Raw genomic sequence first — 20,789 nt, forward strand, 5'->3', positions numbered from 1 at the left:
GGTTTCTGCTGTTCTGGCTGTGTCCCCATCACTCAGCACACACATCCAGAGGGCCACTGTGGGTCAGAGTCCAGGCAGGTGTCCCCAGGGCTGCGAGGGGTGGCACAGACGTCTCCTGGAGTGGGTGACAAGCTGCCCAGAGAAAGTCTTTTGGAAGCCCTTGGTCTGCTGCCTTTCTCCATGGTGTAGGTAGCAAGGACAGCTCTCAGAAGGAAGTGTGGAAGGGGTCTCATGGGAGGAACTCCTCTGCTCTCTTTCACCTCAGAAGTCTGGACCATCACAGGATGGATTGAGGCCCCACTGGGAAAAATGTTCTTCCTGTATCAGAGGAGAGAACCCAGGACATACAGGTCTGTTCATCTCCCGAGGCCACCTCAGCTCACCCCTTCCCATGGTGACCCAGCCCTGGAGAAAATCCAGCTGCACAATGCTAAATACATCAGGGGTGCCAATGCACCAGGTGTTATTTCAAAATAAGGTTCTATTCTGAGACTGTCTTCTCCAACCTGAATCAAAAATACACTGGGCTAATTAAATAGAATGAAATAATGCCATTTGCAGCAGCATAGATAGACCTAGAGTTTGTCATACTGAGCGAAGTAAGTCAGACAGAGAAGGAGAAATAACGTATAACACCCCCTGTATGTGGAATCTAAAAAGAAATGATACAAATGAATTTACTTTCAAAACACAGGCTCACAGACTTAGAGAAGGAACCTACCATTGCTGGTGGGGGGAAAGGATAGTTAGGGAGTTGGGGATGGACACTCTGCTATATTTAAAATGGATAACGGACAAGGACCTACTGTGTAGCACCTGGAACTCTGCTCAATGTTATGTGGCAGCCTGGATGGGAGGGGAGTTTAGGGAAGAATGGATACATGTTGTGTGTATGGCTGAGCCCCTTCACTGTTCATCTGAAACTATCACAACATTATTAATCAGTTATACTCCAATACAAAATCAAAAAGTTTTCTAAAAATATACTGGGCTAAGTGTCAGGGGACCTGGACTCCAGATTGAGCTCTGCCTCAAACTCTCTGGGCTCCAGAGCCCCAATCTGAACAGGAAGAGCCTGGACAACATGAACTCAAGACCCTTCCATCTCAGACAGTGTAGGCTTTGAGGAGTGTTTCCCATGGAGCCAGCCAAATGTCATCTGAACGTGTCTGTGACTCATTCACCAGCCACTGTCCCCTCTCTGTCACTGACCACATAACAAAGACAAGTTACAGAGGTTCAGCCCATGACCCAATTGGGTTTTCTCTTCTTTGCAAGCCTGCATGGACCTCAGTCTCACTTTGCCTCCAGGTCTTCTCTATGGCTCTGAACTGATGCCATCTTGGGCCCTTACATTTCCTCCTGTCCTTCCACTGACCCTACCCAGGACTGTACTGGACACTAACTCACTTCTCTGTGGTCAAGTAGCTAATAGCTACTGCTTAATAATCATTTGAACCAGGTGACCTCAATGATGAAAACCTTCACTGACATATTCCCAGCATCCATGAGACGTTACCCATTCATAAACCTTGACTTAGGGATGCCTATCCTGTCTCTGAGTACCTCCCCGCATGCCCTAAGTAAACTATAAAATTGTCCAGTGGCCCCTCAGTGGTATGGAATATAGCTGCAGATGCTTCCAGATGGCTGTCAGCCCCATCCCACGCTGTGAGTAAGATACCCTATTATAAACCGATCCATTGATTACATGGAGCTGCCTGCCTTGTTTTTTGGTCTCAAGATGCCTTTTCAGTTTGGAAGGAACTTTTCCTTCCTGCCATCCTTCACCACCCCGAAACACCTCCAGACCAGGAGAGCACAATGGTGTGGCTTCCTCCCAGCATCCCTTCATAGGCAGAGGCAATGCAAACCCACCTCCCTAGATGGTAGCCAGAAGGGCCCATTCAGAGGTGCAGTGTCACCAGAACATTTGTCAGGAGTCCCAGCATGTCCAGGCTGAAATGACATTGCTAGCTAATGAAGCCAACTGAAACTTGGCTTTGCAGAAGAAGGGCTTAGACAGAGTTGAGCTGGACAGCAGGAGCCCTGGGCCTGGGCTCAGCCAGACCATGGTTCAAACTCCTTAATTCCTTTGAGCCTCCATTTTCCTAAAAGGTGAATGAAGTTCATAATGCCATATTCACAGGACTGCGATAACTAAATTGAAACATGCTTGATAAACAGGAATTCACTTCACAGATTTTAAGAGATCAAAACTCTTCTTATATCCCATGTGGTCTGAGCCTCAGATGAACGCTATTTCCAGGGCACAAACCACTCACTCTGGTTTCATAGAATACTGATTCAGAGGCCTAGCCCAGCTGTACAAGGAAAGACAGCCACCTAAAGAGATTAGGGCTGGGGAAATTCCCTGGCGGTCCAGTGCCTAGGATTCCATGCTTCCACTGTACAGGGCAAGATTGAAAAATCCATGGTGAGGGAGCTGTGGATGCCTCACAGTGCATCCAAAAAAAACCAAAACAGAGTGAGAGACTGTGGCTGAGACTGTTTCCAGAGCTACAGGAGCCCAATCCTGTGTCCAGGACTCTCTGGCCTCTGGTCTCTAGTCTGTGTGCTGTGTTTAGCTGTCCAGTCGTGTCCAACTCTTTGTGACCCCATGGACTGTATGTAGTCTACCAGGCTTCTCTGTCCATGGGGATTCTCCAGGCAAGAATACGGGAGTGGGTTGCCATGCCCTCCTCCTGGGATCTTACCAAACCAGGGATCGAACCCAGGTCTCCCGCATGGCAGGTGGATTCTTTACCGTCTGAGTCAGCAGGGAAGCCCAAGATCACTGGAATGGGTAGCCTGTCCCCTCTCCAGGGGATCTTCCCAACCCAGGGGCTCAAACCAGGGTCTCCTGCATTGCAGGCAGATTCTTTAACAGCTGAGCTACCAAGGAACCTCTACTCTAGAAACTCCTAAAAGCCGCCTGACTGCAGGCACAAATGCCACCTTGGGGGCTACAGAGCTGACAGGATGCTCCCTGACCACCATGACCCTAGTTTGGGGGGCAAGGGGAAGAGGGAAGATGATGCTACGGGGACAGAAAATGCCTCCACTTTCCCCAAGGCCACCTTGGATGGCACCAAGTTCAAAATCAGGGGTTGAGTTGCAGCTCCTTCTTTGGTGAGAAGAGATCTCCACCCTCAAATGAGCCTCCATGTGAAAGCTAAGGTTCTCTGTGGCCAGAGACCCAAGGAATCAAGCCTGAGTCTCCTCTACCCAAGCTCTGACCTGTCCCTTTGATGGAGAAAGCACCACCTGTCGCAGTGTGCCCAAGGAGCCCCGTGCCTCTGAGCTGGTGCCAGAAGTGCCAGGGCCCTCAATGCCCCAGTGGCAATGGCGGAAGCAGAACCGTGGACCACGTGGACAGCCAACTTACTGGGCGGCAAGGGGGAATGAGACCATTCAAAAAGGCCAATGACTGTCTTTTTTAGAGTGTCCTGGTGGCCTAGGCTTCATCTTCCAGGTTTTCTCCTGCTCCCTATCCCATCTTTGGCATCCACACTCGCAAGTCCTACAGATTTCCCACCATAAGAGGCATCTAGAAAATGCTGACCCAGTCGGCGTGTTCACCTCTTTAGACTCCTACCCAGAACCCACCCAGAAACAGGGACACCCCCACTGATCTCACCCCCCTCAACACAAGTGCTTTTTCCTTGGAACAAAGAATTTGTCCCAGCAACCAAGTACTCAGGATTCCTGGCTCCTCCCTGAAAAGCAGGGTGACTATATATTCTGTGTCAAGTAACCACATCAAAAGCTCCTGCCAAATCTGCCGCCAGCTGATGTTAAATTCCAGTACAGACAGGCAGGGACAGGTCCACAAAGCTGGAGGAAGCATTATGAGAGAGGTGGGGGGAAACCTTCAATTATGACATTTTGAGCTACCAATTTAATTTGTCCAAAGAATCAGAGAAAGGTCTCGCCTCTTTGGTTTTGATGGTGGAAGTCTCAGGGCAGTTAGCAAGCCTGCTGAGGGTAGGGTTGCTAGATTCAGCAAATAAAAATACATGCAACATTTAAGACATGCTTATACTAAAACATTATTCAAGTGTATTTACAATTCCAGTTTAACTAGGCGTCCTACATTTTCTCTGGTAATCCTTCATAAGGAAGCATCACTGGTGGAGAACTTTGGCCCAACAAGACACAGCTGTTCCTTCCCTCCTCCCCCTGTGACTTGTCACCATGACTGGCTGGTCTCAGGAACAGGCGTATCCAGCTTCCCCTAGAAAATTGTGACTTTCTCTCCTTTGTACCCCAGTCTCAGTGGCTGCCATTTTTGCCTTCACCGGCCCAGTGAGCAGGACTCAGAAGAGAGCTAAGGTGTCTTTTCTCCCTCATGGCCACCTCAGTGACATTCCACCTGATGGCAACTGCCTTCAGCCGGCTGACTCAGACCTTCCTCAGCAAGATTTGACAAGTCCCTCTCTGCTCAGTCCCTCTCTAAGATCAGTTCCTGCTCCCCCAGCCTGTGCCCCAAACTTGTACATACCCCCTGCTGTCTCCAGGCCTCACCAGACTCAGTGCACAGGGTCAGTGACCATGGAGGTCATCCCGACTCCCTGGCCACCCCTCTCCAGGGCCCAGAGCCTGTGCTAGCGGCCTCAGGAGAGCAGGCGAGGTGACCCTTGGTTCCTCCCCAGACTTAGGGCTCTGCCAGGCTCCTGGGCACCCACTTCCCAACATGCTGCTCTGTGGATGATTCTGAATCCCCGCTGGGCCAGGACCCAATCCTGTTACCAGGCCCAGCATCACCCTGGAACAGCCCCAGACACCCTCATCTCATACTCAGGGTCTTCCTTGGACCCTTAAGGCTGCCCCCGAAAACAGAGGGACAGCAGACACCCAAGGGGGTCTTAGGGCTGCAGCTCTGCCCTCAGACACACCCTGCTGCCCAACTGCCCCCCTGAGGGCTGGAGACTGGACAGGGTCTCATGGTAGAACTCGCATCTCCCCCAAAATACAGAAGTACTTTCTCTTGCCCTGGAATATGGTTTTGACAATTGTCTAGGAATCTGCTCCAAACTGCTCTTGCCCTGTGGGAGGCCCAGAGAGCCACCCTGACCCCGATCTTAAGCCATACCTCTCCAGTTCTCTCACACCAACCTCTGCCTTCTGCATCCTAGGCCACTTCCTTCTTGCCCACGGGCCAGCTCTTCCTGCGTGGCTGCACTGGCTGACCGCTCCTGTCTGGAAGAGTCCAGAGCTTCTCGCTCAAATCCACTCAGTCCCTAACTCCCCCCACCCAGCTTTTATGGAGAATTCCAGAGCTGTCACTGCTCTCCCTGAAGTCCTTAGAGAATCTGTGGTTTGTGGGAGACACAGAGCCAGACCCAATGGGAGAGATGCTGGTACTGCAGTCTCCCGCGTCCCCTTGATTCAGATACCACTTAACTGGACCACAAAGCAAATTCCTCAAACACCCTGTTTGATTGGATTCCAGCGTCTGCATTTACAGGGGCTGATGTGCAGTTGGCCTCACTCTCTTCCTGCTAACAGCGTGTCTGCAAAACAGACTGTGGGCTCCAGGCAGTAATTAACCAAGCTTTATACTGGGGGTTCTACTTTCAAACTCATCTGAGATCCTCAGATGAAAGAAGCCACAGAGTTATTATGGTTGTTCATAAAAATGGGCCAAAAGAGTGAATATCAGCTCTTTGCCAACTCCCCTGAAACCTCCCCCCACCAACAGGTGCCCACCCACCTGATCCTTCCCAAGCTCTGCAGAAGGATGTAAAGTCTGATGTGCGCTCAGCAATTTGAGAGCCCCTCCCCCCAGACAAGCTGCTCAGAGTGATGCATCCTGCATACCCTTCTCCACTCCAGCCCTCAACAGCCCCAGGAAAACCTTCCAGCAGGGGGCAGGTCCCAGCCATCCCGAGATGCACTGACCCAAGCCAGGGGGAAAGAAGGGACCAGTCATTGACATGGGGAAGCTGGGACAGTGTGTCATCACACTCCATGGACCACAGCCCTCCTGTGACATCTCTTCTCCCACTTCCCTCAAGCAAGATTCCCCTTGCTAGGAAGCCCCGGACACCCTCATCTCATATTCAGAGTCTTCTGTGGAGCCTCAAGGCTACCCTCCCAAACAGAGGGACAACAGGCACCCGAGGGTCTTGGGGCTGCGGCTCTGCCCTCAGCCATGCCCTGCTGGCCCACTGCTCCACGAAGGGCAGAGAATGGATAGGGGCTCATGCTGGGACTAGGTCAAGTGCCCTGACCCTCCACTCTGTCCCAGCCAGTAGCCAAAGTGGCATGACCAGCTTTCTGGAGTGAGCCTGCCCCCTGCAGGGCCCAGGCAGGACACACAACCCCATTAGGGAGCGCAGAGGTATTAGGGAGGGCAGAAGTGCACTAGTCCCTCCACCCAGGGCAGAGGCTTTGGGAGAGGGAGGCACCTCTGGTTGGGGATGTGACTGTCAGCCCAGAGTCATGCAGCAATTAGCCACCTTTGTGCATCACCACCGTGGGGAGGTGCATCCTTTCTGAGCTGAGGAGGCACTGGGACACCACAGGCACATTCCATGGGACATATTTGACCCCTAAGTGTTGGGGCTTAGGTGAGAGTCTGGCTGCTGCCCCAGATTCCAGACCTGAGTGCTTGACTTTAGCAAAGGGTCAGCCATGGTCTCAGAAAGCATATTGGAACATGGATCCCAGATACCCTGCTGAGTAGGTCTCTTAACCAGTCTGAGCCTCAGTCTTCAGATGTATAAAATGGGTACAATTGGGCCAACTCAGGTTTTTGTAAAGATGAAACAAAGTAAAGGTTAAAAAGGAGCCTTAGACAAATGCTGGACACATTATTACTTTCTCCTTTATTAGCACCCTCTCTGTTTTGGCATCTTTTGTATTAACTGTATTCACTGCCAATCACTGACATAAAGGTTAGTCAGGCTCCATGGACAGGGCTGTTCCTCACAGTCACGGCTCTGGGAAGCAGGGGTATGAGCCTGGGGGAGCAATGAGGCCGGTGGGCACCTGGCCAATCCCTGGAAGGGGCAGTATCGACCAAACAGGCTTGATAAAGCTGACCCCCCTTGAGTGGTCACCCCATGCAGATGACTGAGGGGATGAAATGAGTCCTGGATACAAAGAGCAGATTGCCCTCCCCTCCCTGAAGCCTCTCTCACATCTCAGTGGTAAAGAATCTGCCTGCCAATGCATGTAGATGTAAGAGATGCAGGTTCGATCCCTGGGTCTGGAATCCCCTAGAGGAAGGCCCAGCAAACCTCTCCACTATTCTTGCCTGGAGAATCCCCATGGACAGAGAAGCCTGGCGGGTTACAGTCCATAGGGTCACACAGTCAGACACGACTAAAGGAACTTAGCACAGTTACACCCCCAAGCCTCTCCCACATCTCGGGCCAGAGCCCTGGGACAACCATTCCTGCACAGCTCAGGAAGGCTCTGGAGTCAGCTTTGACAGTAACACCACTCCCCCTCCCATTGAGCCCCTCCCCCAGCCTCCCTCTCAGCTGCCTCAGGATTTCTGGTTGGCCACAGAGGTCCTTGGATGGAGCCCAGCTTCTCAGTCTCCTCCCTGGGGTCTTGATGAAAGGGTCAGGCCAGAGCCCCTACCAGGCCCAGAGTTCATTTCATTTCGCTGTTTCACGTGGACAACTAACCCCACACCCCACCAGACCACCCAGTACTGGCTCAGCAAAGGAGGAGGCTGCCCCCATACATCCTTGGTCTGGGTTTCGGGGAGAGGGGCTGCTCCAAGCCCAGCAAACCTGGGATACGGACCCCAGGGGCCCCTGCACCAGCGAATGGGGCTCAGCTCTGAGCGTCTCCTCTGGTCCAGGCCCCTTTCTCATGCTTGCAGGACAAAGTGCTTGCCTACCTCTTATTCTCCCAGAACCTATCTTCATTCAGCTCTCATTCCTCCATCCAACACATTTACTGAGCTCCTATAACATCCTAGTTAGGAGGAGAAGGAGGAGGATGAAACCATCCCTGCCCTGAAGGGAAGAGGATGACAAAGCTTAATTTATTGAGCACTTACTACTTACCAGGACTGTTCTAAGCATTTGACTTTCATAACTTGCGAGGGAGGTGGTACTTGGCAGGTAGGAAAGTGAGCCCACAGGGGTAAGTGACTTGGCCAGGGTTACAGACAGAGCTGGCGACAGTCAGGATGCCTGCCAGGGTAGCATGGCTCCAGAGCCTGTGGACTTCATGGCCTGCTCTCCTACAAATGACTGTGATGGCCATCAGTCCAGGGAGCCTTGGGGATAGACCCGGGAGGCTGGCAGTGGTGGGGAAAGAGCAGAGATCTGTGGCGGAAACTGAACCCTGAACTAAGCTTTGAAGATGGAAATAATTTATTGCTGCAGGCGTCACCTCCTATTGCCTGTCAGTGTGTGAACTCCCTGAAGACGGAGGCTGCCTTTTCATGCATCTTTCTCTCTTCTGGATCCAGTATAGCATCTGGTACACAGTGCACTTCATAAACAGCTGCTGATGAAATAAATTAACCAGAAAAAGAAGCCGAGTTTTGGGAGTGGAAGTCATGTCCTCTTCCTCTTTGATGTCTGAGCTCCTAGGACAGCTCTGGGCGTGTGGATGAGAATGGAACCGCACCTCATTCCACAGGGGGCTGGGATCTGGGATGAGTGGACGGCCACAGCTTTCCCCTGCCTTAGCAAGCTGGCCGGGTCACCTCTGAGCGACCACTGTGGACTAAACCAACTGCCCGGAGCTCAGACAGGCTCGGGGTGAAGGAGGAAGAAGAAGATGATGAATGAGGGCAGTGACTATAGGAGGAGGGGAGGCAGAGGGAGGAAATGAAGAGGGAGCCGAGAAAGGGCAGCTGGCAAGAGCGCCGAGCACCCCTACCTTCTGGCCTACAACCGCACGACAAAACTCAGAAGGCATCTAAGAGACACTCCCCCCAGTTCATTCACTGATCTCTCCCTTCAGTAAGTATTGGCCAAGCCCAGCAGTTGGCTGGACACAGCCCTGCCCCCTCGGCACATGCGGTCAACGGTCAACTGTGGGGTCGGGTAGAGGGCGCACAGATGCGCAAACACCTGGATACACCCCACTCTCTCCCCACACCACAGAGGAGGGGGTGGCCATCTCCATCGGAATGTTGAATAAAACACCTGGTCGTGTCATGCCAAGTCACTTCAGTCGTGTCTGACTCTTTCCAACCCTATGGACTGTAGCCCACCAGGCTCCTCTGTCCATGGGATTTCCCACTCCAGTGGGTTGCCATGCTCTTCTCCAGGGGATCTTCCTGACCCAGGGATGGAACCCACATCTCTTATGTCTCCTGAACTGGCAAGGGGGTTCTTTACCACTAGGGGCACCTGGTCTCCAATAATAGAGAACAGAGGTAGAAGATCAGATTAGACCGAGATCCCTCACTGAACAAGGGCCCAAGAGGTCCAGCCACATGGCTCGGTCACTGAGAGCAGTTTGGAGTGGCAGGACCTCCAGGTGGACAAGGGGGAGGCTAGTGTGGAGTTCAAGGTCAGAGAGAGGCCGGAAGAGGCCAGAGCCAGATGATTTCTTGGCTGGTGAAGAATCTGTGCTTTCCTCAGTGGCCCATGGGGAGCACTTGCAGCATCTCTAAGCCAGGAGGACTTTTCATTTCCAGCAATCACCCCAGCCGGTGTGTGGAGCATGGATGAAGGGGGAGCTCCAACCAGAGGCAGGGAGGCCATAGCAACCTGCCCAGCAAGTTAAGACCAGACAGGTAATGAGGACATTACAACTAAAACAGGGATGGACTTGTGAAGGAGGCGAAGGAAAGAGGGAGCCAAGAGGGCTCCCAGGCCCGTGGTTTGGGTCTCCGGGTCCTCTGGGATGGAGGAGCAGGAAGGCCCAGATTTGGGAGTAGAAGAGGTGCTCCTTCATCAAGTGCATCCAAGGAGGCGACGGCCGACTCATTTGGGCATGTGAGACAGGAAGAGAGAAGAGGGGCCTCTCTGGAGAGTCAGCAGGACACACTGTGACTGCGGACGTGTTCCAGATGCCCCAAGGGGCAGAGGGGTGAAGAAGAAAAAGAGAAAAGTGCCTACATCAGTCCCAGTAAGGAGTTAAGTGGAGACAGACAGTGGAGGCTGCTTGTCTGAGCCAGGACATCCAGAGAAGCAGGGAGAGGAGGGTCAGTATCAGCACAAACTGAGGTCCCACCTTAAGTCGTGCATTGGGTCACTGAGTGACTTGGAATGGCAGGAACTTGGGGCAGGCCAAGGGGTGAGGGGACTGCAGCCCTGGGCACCCATCATCTCAAAGGAAGCTCTCTCTGTGGGAAGCAGGGAGGCAGTGGTTGGAGTTGGAATGCTTGTCCTTGGCCTCCTTCTCCCTCCATCAGCCCTTCACTAGCCCCTTGCACCCTGCCCCAAACCGTGCATACTTCTTCCCCGCATCACGCCATCACCTGACTGTACTAGAACCCCTGTCACTTCCCTATTACCAGATGTCCTATAGGGTATTGAACTGGCCCAAGTGCCCCCGCAAGTCCACATTTACAGGGAGCCATCATCCATGTGTCCCTGTGTTTGTCAGTATCACACCTGTGGCCAACGGTCGGCACGGGTGCCTCGTGTCCTTCCCAGCTCAGAGCTCTCTGGGCCCGGCCTCGTCAGGGTGGGCCACTCAGCTGGACCACACCCGCCCCCCACCCCCACCACCCCCAGTCAGGGCCTTGGCAGGCCCCACCCCCAGAAACCAGGCCAGAATCAAAAATACATTTGCAAGAAGGCGGGAATTTTATTGAATGAGCTTTTCTTTTTGGGGAGAAGCTGAGGAATCAGAGAGGAGCCAGGTCAGGGAGAAGAGGAAGCAGACCTGGGGGGTGTGGGCAGGGCAGGGAGCGGCCGCCCTGGGGAGGGGGCGGTGGCCAGGTGCAGAGTGGCCGGGGCCCCTCGCAGTCTCTCCCTCGCTCCTGCAGGGAGCTGTCAGCCCTCTCCTCCTCTGGGTGCTGAAGGCAGAGGGAGGGACTGCCTGGCAGATTTAAGGCCTACTGTTTTTCTAGAACCCGGCGACCGGAGCTGCTGCTGGAGGTTCCTGGAAAAAGAAGGAGGCAAAAGACCTTCAGGCTGGAGGAGACCCACCTCGGGCCAGCCTGGGCCCCCCCAGGAGGGCCCCAAACTCGCAGTAGGTCAGGTCGGGGTGGGGTAGGTGATGGGGACTCTATGGTGCTGTCTGAGGGACTCTCTCCACAACAGCCTCGTGTATCTGTGGGACAGAGTCACCTATGTTGAAAGGAAAACGGAGGAGCAGGTGACCCCTGCTGCTCTAGCCCCATCATCCTGCGTACACGGGGGAGCCCAGCCCTGCCTCCTGCCTCCTCCCCACCCCAGGCCGATGAACAGGAGCCTGATCGCCTCTCCCACTGGGTTATTTTCTTACCTCCTGTGGGGAAACCGATCAACCTTGGGAGAGAAGAGAGAGGCAGCCATGAACAGAAGGCAACCAAGAGCAGCTGCTTATCTGTCAGCTAGAGCGACTCAGCCCTTGGAGCCCCTGAGTTGGGCTCTTTTCCCAGCTGTGCCCCCAGCCCACAGGGCAGCAGCATCAGGTAAACCCAGATCTGTCCTGCCTGTCTGTCTGTGAAGCCTCAGGAGGAGATATTATGGAGCATTTGCTGGAAGTTTTGTCCTCCTTTTGTTTCAACGGACCCTCTACCCTTCCCTTGAGCCTACAAGGATTGCCTGGCCCCTGCAAATAGTCTGAAGGCAGTTCAATCTCTAGCTTAATAGCTTTGTTGGGCTGTCCTGAATCCAAGCTCATATACTTTTCCAGCATGAGATATTTTCTCCATGGTCCCTAGCCCTGCCAAGTCTAATCCAGAGGCCCAGGAGAAAAAGTTAAAGGAAATGCCCCCACAGTCTGATGCCAGAAGACAAGGAAGAAGCTCTGGTCCTGGATCTTGGTCCAGGCTGTTAAAGTGCAGACAGATGCCCTCCCCTCCCGGACTGATCCCCAAGACCTTGCCTACTCTAAAAGCACAGAGTCCCCCAGTCCCTTTCCTTGCGGGACCTACTTGGCGTCCTGGCCCTCCAGCAGGCTGCGGTAGGTGGCAATCTCCTGTTCCAGCCGCGTCTTGATGTCCAGCAGCATCTTGTACTCCTGGTTCTGGCACTCCATCTCACTGCGAAGCTCGCTCAGCTGGGCCTCGATGCTGCTGATGAGGCCCTGGATCTGCTGCAGCTGCAGGGCGTAGCGGCACTCCGTCTCCGCCAGCGTGCTCTCCAGCCCGGCTTTCTGGTGGGACAGCAGAGGAGAAGGTCTGAGGGACGCCAGGCCTGGAGGAGGGGGCCTCAGGGGGCAGCCACAGGGCAGAGGGCAGCCGGTGTACCATGCTCAGCTGGGACTGCAGCTCGATCTCCAGGCCCTGGAGCGTGCGCCTGAGCTCGGTGATCTCTGTCTTGCTGGTCTGGATCATGGCCGTGCTGGAAGACACCTCCTTGTTCAGCTCAGCGCTCTGGAATTCAAGCAGGATGGAGGTGACACAGGAGCCCAGCTGGATGGCCCGGGTACCCTCTGGCTCGGCCGGGTGAGACAGCCAGGTACCTTGCTGTGGAACCATTCCTCTGCATCCCGGCGGTTCTTCTCTGCCATGGCCTCATACTGCTCCCTCATCTCTGCCAGCACGCGGGTCAGGTCAATGCCTGGGGTGGCATCCATCTCCACGTTGACCTGGCCGACCATCTGGTTGCTGAACTCCTTCATCTCCTGTAGGGATGGGAAAGGAAGACGCGTGAAACTCCTCAGCCGGCCTTTCCTCGGCTCTGAATGCTACCAGAATGTTTCAGAAAGTGCTTCGGACGAGGTTCCACTGTGGAGGGCTGAGTCTGACCTCAGCAGAGGGCTCCCCGTTCTTGCTGGAGGTGATTCAGCCACAGCAGGCCCAGATCCCCCCTTCTCACCTCCTCGTGGTTCTTCTTCATGTAGGTCAGCTCCTCGTTCAGGCTCTCGATCTGCATCTCCAGGTCAGTCTTGGTCAGGGTCAGCTCGTCCAGCACCCTGCGCAGGCCATTGATGTCGGCCTCCACGCTCTGGCGCAGGGTCAGCTCATTCTCATACCTAATATTTTTTTAAATGAAAAACAACACAGAAATGGTATTAGGAATTGAAGGTTTTGAGCAGAAGCCACACATTGTCCTTGCTTGGCTCTGCAAGAAACCTTTCTCTGCTCAAATTAAAAAAAAAAAAAAAAAAAGTGAAAGAAACAAAGAAACAGAGAGAGAAAGGGAAAGAGATGAAATTAGAGATACTCCTACCCTCCTCTGAACTCTGTTCCTTCCCCAAGACCTTCACTCCTGGGATGCTAGGATTACATTGATCAGAGGAACATTTGTTTAAAACAAGAACTGCTGAGAGAACGGGAGGAGGGAAATAAAACTCACTTGAGCCTGAAGTCGTCAGCAGCCAGCCGGGCGTTGTCAATCTCCAGGATGATCCGGTTGTTGTCAATGGTGGCTGCCAAGATCTGCAAAATACAGAAGGTGACCAATGGAGGGTCCACGAACTCGGGGAGGAGGACTGAGAAAACATGAGCTGGACGGGTGGCCGTCCAGCTCTGCCTGCTCCCTGCCCCTGCGAGCTGGGACAAGGCACTTCTCGCTGGGCCTCGGGTCCTCTCTGTAAAGTGAGGGATGAGATAGGTCCCCCTAGCATGTTCTATCACTCCAGCGTTCTGCGTCTGGTCACGGTGATCTATATGTGCACTGCAGGGGAGCGACCCCACCAAGGATGTCTGTGGTTAGTCATGTCTCCACAGCCTCAGACCATCAATCTCATAAGGTCACTGTCTTGAGCACCTTCCTTCTCCTTAAGATCAGGAGAGGGGACTTCCCTGGTGGCCCAGTGGTTAGGACTCCGAGCTCCCAGGGGGAGTTGGGTTCAATCCCTGGTCGGGGAATTGAATCCCATAAGTCACAATTTAAAAATCCCCTGTGCTGCAACTGGGACCTGCATAGCCTAATTAATTAACTAATTTTAAAAGATCAGGAAAGAATCAGCCTCGCTTCCTACAGTTCATAACTTCACTGGAGCTGGCCTCCCCACTGAGAAGAGTGGAATGTCAATAAATATCCCCATCCATTTGAATTTCCTGTCTCAACTTTTGTGTTCCAAAGCACTTAAAATCCACCCTACATAGCTGGGACCCAGCCCAGGCAGGTGGATTTCTGTTCCAACAAGCTGGCCTCACAAAGGGAGAGAATCTCAGCTTAGCACTGCCTGCATCTCTCCCATCTGGTTGAGGCCAGTTGAGAACACCAATTTAAAGGGAGCCCCTACAAAACAAACCAGTGTTCCCAGACCAATGAATGAACATGTATTTCTTTCTCTGTTGATTTTATCCAATCTTAGTGGCTTTTAAAGCTGTCACGGTTTCCAAATAACCCAGTGAGTTAGGATTATAGAGATCAAGTCGTTAACAACATAACTGTTTGGAAAGCAGTTAAAAAAAAAATGTTGCCATGAGTAAGAACAATAAAAATGAATAATGAGAGAAAATACGTAGCATGAGAAAGATCATCCAGAGTAGACACGCTTGATAGGCAGTTAAAAGCCTAGATTTTCACCGGAAGGAAGGATAAGAACTCCATCCATGCTGCATCTGCTGGTCCCTGGGGACCCTTCATGGATATGAAGGCCATCGAGTCTCTGCCCTCCTCACAGGAAAACCCTGCTCAACCTGCAAGGGCTCACCTTGTCCCGGAGTTCATTGATGGTCTTGAAGTAGGGACTGTAGTCACGCTCCGGGCTGGTCGGGGCCTGTTTTAGGTGCCAGTCTCGGATCTTCACCTCCAGGTCGGCATTGGCCTCCTCCAGGGCACGCACCTTCTCCAGGTAGGAGGCCAGGCGGTCGTTGAGATTCTGCATGGTGATCTTCTCGTTGCCGGAGAGGAGGCCGCCATCTCCACCGCCGAAGTCACCGAAGCCTCCACCAAAACCCCCACCAAAGCCACCTCCGAAGCCACCTCCGAAGCTGCCTCCAAAGCCAGCCCCATAGCCACTACCGGCCCCTCCACCGAAGCCGCAGCTCACACCACCCCCAAAGCCCCCAGCAGATCCCCCGGAGACAAACCGGGTTGAGCAGGTAGAGATACTGCGACCTCCTCCGAGCTGGCAGGAGCCACCCCCGAAGCCACCTCCATAGCTGGCGGAGGAACTCTGCAGGCGACAGCTCATGGTGAGACTGAGATGGGCAGAGAGCAGGAGAGGCAGGAGCTTGGCTTGGTTTGGCCAAGGACTGTGGCTCTCCTCCGGAGAGGATGCCTTTTATACACCTTCCAAGGGGTTGGACAGTGGCCCTATCTTCTCTCCTCCCTTCCCCACCCTCTGACTGGTGCCAACTGCACGTATGTTTCCCACAAGCTCAGTTACCTCCGTTCTCCAGGGTGGGTTGTGCCTCTGGGGGAAGGGGCCTTTTTTTTTTTTTAATCCTCAACAAAAGGGATGATTCAGAGGGAACAGTGTTCTCCTTGAGACTACCCTTTGACAGCTGAATTCTGTCTCACCTCTCCACTTGGGGAACTCACTCCCATCGGCCCCACCCAATGTTAGAATGGGGACTGAGCTGCACCTGCCTGCCAGGGAGCCTCAGCAGAGGGAAGGAGGCTGCAAAGTGGCCCTCTGCCTCCCTTCTTCCTATCTCTAAAAAGTCTTACTGAGATGCTCTGTGTGCGTCTCGGCACTTCATCTACTCCATTGCTCCCAGCAGCAGTGATCAACTTTGCTTGGTCCTGTAGAACCAATGGTCTTGAAGGCGTTTAGGCTGAGAAAAAAAGTGGCTCCAAGACCATCAGATAAAGTCATGGTGGCAAGGGACCTTAGGGACCATCTGACACAGCTGGGGAAAGGGAGTCATAGAAAGAGCAGGCGGACCCACACGTGCTAATAGCTAACACTCTCAGATCCTTCACCATATGCAGGCACCAGGCTAAGAATTTTATAGTGACTGCCTTGTTTAAGGGGCTTCCCTGGTGGCTCAGTGGTAAAGGATCCATTCTCCTGCCAATGCAGGAGATGCAGATTCCATCCCTGGGTGGGGAAGATCCCCTGGAGAAGGAGATGGCAACCCACTCCAGGATTCTTGCCTGGAAAATCCCATGGACAGAGGAACCTCCTTGGCTACAGCCCATGGGTTCTCAAAGAATCAGACATGACTTAGCAACTAAGCATGCACACCTTATTTAATCTTTGCAGTGGCCCAGGAAGGTTGACCCTACTATTATCCCCATTTTACAGAGAAGAAAACTAAGCCTTAAGGGCAAAGTCAGGACTGAAACCTAAGTCTGGATTTGTCTGACACTGGGCTCGTTCTTTTTTTTTCCCCCATTTTTTTAATTTAATTAATTTATTTATTTTAATTGGAGGCTAATTATTTTACAATACTGTAGTGGTTTTTGCCATACATTGACCTGAATCAGACTAGGCTCATTCTTTAGGCATATTTTTTTCCTACAGCAAAATAGACAAATTATAAGCATCTGGCTTAAAGTAGGATCTAGTTGTGGGGATCTTAATGTGGGATCCCCAGCTATGAAAATTTAAGCCACCACTCAGAACATTTCCAACTCCCTATAAATCTCAGTGTACCTTTTCCTGGTCAATTGCCCTACATATCCCCCATCCCCCTAACATAACAATAATTCCAACTCTGTCACCACAGATCAATTTAGAGGTCCTCAGCCAGGAGCTATTTTGCTTCCCAAGGGACATTTCATAGTGTCTGGAGACATTTTGTTCTTCACACCAAAGGGATACTACTGGTATCTGGAGGACAGAGACCAGAGATACCACTGAATACCCTACAGTGCCCAGGACAGCCCCTGCCACCAAGAATCCTCCAGCCCAGAAGGTCCGTTGTGTCCAGGTTGAGAAGCCCTAGGTCAGCCTGACCCATGGATTTAATGGTTTCATTACAGCAGCAGCCTCAGAGGCATAGCCAGTTCCAAAAAGGAAGTCTTGTAATACTGAGCTCTTTCTAGTCCCACAACCACGTGATGCCTGACTCAGCTTGTGCATGTTTAACCAAGAGGCCACGTAGAGGATATGACCTAGGGCCTGGGGCCAGGGTCCCTGTTGAGGAGCCTGGGATGTGCCTGAGACTCAGGGTCCACTTAGGAAGCCCACCAGGGGAGGCCTCACCTTCATGCCTAGTCACTCAGTCGTGTCCGACTCTTTGCCACCCCATGGACTGCAGCCCGACAGGCTCCTCTGTCCACGGGATTCTCCGGGCAAGAATACGGGAGTGGGTTGCCATTTCCTTCTTGAGCCAAAGGTAATGGGCCTCGAGCTGGTCTCTCAGAAGCCCAGAATAGAGAGAGAGTTTCCAGGGTTGAGAATGGCAGACCCAGGACTCAGTCTTCTAGGCCCCACTTACCAAGGAGGCCATGGTGGCCATGAATGGCCCCCTGGGAGCTGCCCTCTGCCCACAACAGCCTGAGGGGCTTGGTGGGATAGGCCAGGGGCTGGGGTGAGGTGACTTGAGGTTGTCCTGGAAACCCTTTTGCTGATTCTGCAATACCAGAAAGGAAGGTTCTGAGTCAGGGCTTTCTTGGCCTTTGTTTTCTTCAGGTGGGGAAGTGGGCCTGCATCTCCCTTCACAGGTGTCAGCATCAGGGAAAGAGCCAGGATGGGCCGTGGTGCTCCAAAACCTGGTGAGACCAGGGATTTAGCCTTACCCCTAACCCTGCCCAGCTCTCCTGCCCCAAACTGATGGCTCAGCTCTCTCACTGAAAAGGTGTGATTCAGCCCAAAGCAGAAGCCCTCTCTCTCTCAGTGGGGATCAAAACAGAAAAGAAGGTGATTAATGGAACCTGCCAGGCCTGGAATGACGATCCTCCCGGGGCTGAAGAGCAGGTTCAGCCAACGCCCCTCAGAGGAACAATAATCACAGATCCTCTGGAGGCCCATGGTGGCCAGGACATGCCTCTCTCACAGGGTCAGGGCACAGCCCCTCCCCACCCCTCCCGAGGAGGGTATGCGATGCCTTGACACAGGAATGCCTTCCTCTGACCACGAAGTGAACCCCAGGACCCACAGAGCCGGGGACACCTGCCAGCCCTCCTAGAGGGACCTGGGCAGAGAGCCATACGGGGGACCCTGTTTCTCCTCTCTCAGCCCTGGGTCAGATGGGACAGGACCCAGTGATGGGGCTGAGGCCCTGCTCACAGGTCTAAAGCTCCCTTCTTTGCTTTCTGGCAAAACTACAGATTTAGTCCCCTCCTCTATAACGTTTCCAGGGAGGGAGAGCGAAAGCCCCATGTATGAGTAACCCTGCAGAAGAGGCTCGTCTTGACAGGTTGTCACTGAGTCTGCACAACAACAGGTGAGGGGTTTTACATGGCCCCATTTTATAGATGAAGCAGCTGAGGGAGAGTAAGTCACTAGTCCAAGGTCGCTGTGAAGTCAAAATTTAAGCTGGCATCTGGCTCTCGCTACCCCACCGGTTGGTGTCTCTGAGCCTTGCTGCAAACTCAGTGTCTGATCTCTGAGTAACCCATTCTGTATGTGTTAAAAAATAATAAAATAACACTAGCTAACATTTTGAACACTCTGTGAAACACTTTACATGCATGACTTTATTTGGTCCTTTTAACAACTTTATTTTTATCATATCCTTTTTGCAGATGAGGAAATGAAGGCCCAGAGAGGCTGACGGCATTGACCAAACCTGACTATGTTGAAGCCAAGATTCAAACCTCTGGCTCTAGGGTCTGCACACTTAACCACTGCCTGGTTAATCCCTTTCGGGCCAGTGTTAGCACCGTCCCATCCAGAGACCGGCCTCTGTTGCCTCGCCATTCCCAGGCCTCCTGTCACCCAAGACCCACCTGGTGGATGGTCCTGCAGCCCACAGAGGTTAGGCCTGTGTGCTGACGGCCGGGTGGTCAGCCTGTCTGCTGTCTGACCTGATTTTGGTACTTCAGGGGATATCTCAGGTACTCACTAAGTGCAGAATGTCAAAGCCTAAATGGTTGTAGAAAATTTCCCATTCAACCACCTCATTTCACAGGTGGGGGAAACTGAGACCCTGAATGCAGAGGCCCAGGGCAATGGGAAAGGAAGAGAAATACGTGGATTTCTAGGTCGACCGCTGATTCATTGGGGGCCATCCATTGAGATGACTTCCAAGTTTCCTTCAGCAATGCCCTCTGAGGCTCTGGTTCTCAAAGATTTATCCAGAGTCACCAGATTGTTCATCTGCAGAGCTGAGGCCTAAACCCCGCTTCCAGCTCCTAACCAGAGTTCCTTGCTTGAATCTTGGATCAGGCTCCTGCCTCCTTCTCTCTCTCCCTGGACCACAGTGGGTCTGGAGGCCAGGCTGGCTGTGCATGAGTGCTCATGCTCAGCCACTTCAGTCATGTCCGACTCTTTGCGACCCCATGGACTGTAGCCTGCCAAGCTCCTCTGTCCATAGGATTCTCAAAGCAAGAATATTGGAGTGCGTTGCCATGCCCTCCTCCAGGATATCTTCCTGACCCAGGGATCAAACCCGTATCTCCCGTGTCTCCTGCACTGCAGGCAGATTCTTTACTCACTGAGCCACCTGGAAAGCTCCCAGGTTGGCTGACCACCTCCCAAAGGGTCTTAAGGCTCCCCCACAAGAGAGAGTCACCTTGTAAAAGGCAGACCCTGCCCAGATGGTGGACCCAGGCCTTCTGGGCACCCTGCACCCTCAGAGACACCTGCTTGACACAGCAGTCCTCAGGAGCCTTCTTCAGATTAGCCTCGAGGTCTCAAGGGCTTTATATTCCTACACACTCAGCTTTCTAAAATCCCTATTGTTACCACCCGGGTTCCCCAGAAACCCACAGAGGCCAGTACAGGCTTTGAATTAAGTGGACCTGAGTTCCAACCCTACGTCTGCCATAGACTGGCTGTGTGACCTTGGGAAAGTTACTCAACCTTTCAGTGCCTCAGTGGCCATAACAGAAAAACAGACATCAGACGAGTGAGTATCTGAGAAACACCTGACACCCAGGAGCTCCCAGGCTGAAGGTTCCTCTCCCCTCCCTGTTACAAACAAGGAAACGCGAGCTTCTCCTTGTCAGGTGACTCATCAGAAAATTCTTTGGTCCTCCGTCCTGTGCCAGCTCATTGCTTCACCTCCCTCTCTGGGTCCTGCAGCTAGCATCGCACCTGCAGCAACCAGACAGGTGACAGCTGGTGGCATTCTGGTCTTATTTCCCCCACTCAGTCTTACATTCCCTGAAGACAGGGGCTTTGTCAAATATACCTCCGAATACCTTTCCTGGCAGAGGGCAGCGCTGGCTAACTGCCTGAAAGGCTGTTTCAGAGACACATTGTCTGCTGGCTTTAAGTGAGAAGGAATATCTAGCAGAAATGGTATCCAGTGAGATCGCCCCAGCTCCAAATCTCATGGGAAAAGCTGGCATCGTTTTATTTTCCTTCATGCAGCCAGTTGCCCATGGAGGGACAGGGGACCCCTAGGTGGGCACACGCCCAAGACACCAGTGAATATCCAGAGCCATGCCTAAGGCAGGAAGGAGCAAAAGAGAAAAAAGTTCATGCACTCATGCAATAAATATTTACTGAGAGGCCCCGCTGAGGACTCAGCCGTGCATGGAGCAGACACCACCCCTGCTGCCACAGGTCCCCCAGGTCAGGCTCCCCCCTGAGGTCTCAGGATGTAAAGCCGCTCATCGAGAACCTCAAAATCATCTCGTCCAATCAGAATCTTCCATGTAAAGATGGGGAGACTGAGACCCAGAGCGGGAAAGGGACTCAGAGTCCTCAGTGAGAAAGGTGGGCATGCCCCATGCCTGCTCTGGGAA

General features: G+C 52.9%; 1 protein-coding gene across 1 annotated transcript; it reads right to left on the bottom strand.

Moving 5' to 3' along the window:
• Window positions 1–12,012: 12,012 nt before the first annotated feature.
• On the bottom strand, window positions 12,013–15,174 carry KRT13 (keratin 13). Its single transcript, XM_061141206.1, has 6 exons — window positions 14,692–15,174; window positions 13,383–13,465; window positions 12,903–13,059; window positions 12,547–12,708; window positions 12,332–12,457; window positions 12,013–12,237 (listed from the first exon to the last, which is right to left on the bottom strand). Exons 1-6 carry the CDS (start codon window positions 15,172–15,174, stop codon window positions 12,013–12,015), a joined length of 1,236 nt encoding a protein of 411 aa, XP_060997189.1.
• Window positions 15,175–20,789: the final 5,615 nt, after the last annotated feature.

This window comes from Dama dama, chromosome 5, assembly GCF_033118175.1.
Source record: "Dama dama isolate Ldn47 chromosome 5, ASM3311817v1, whole genome shotgun sequence".
Lineage (NCBI taxonomy): Eukaryota > Metazoa > Chordata > Mammalia > Artiodactyla > Cervidae > Dama > Dama dama.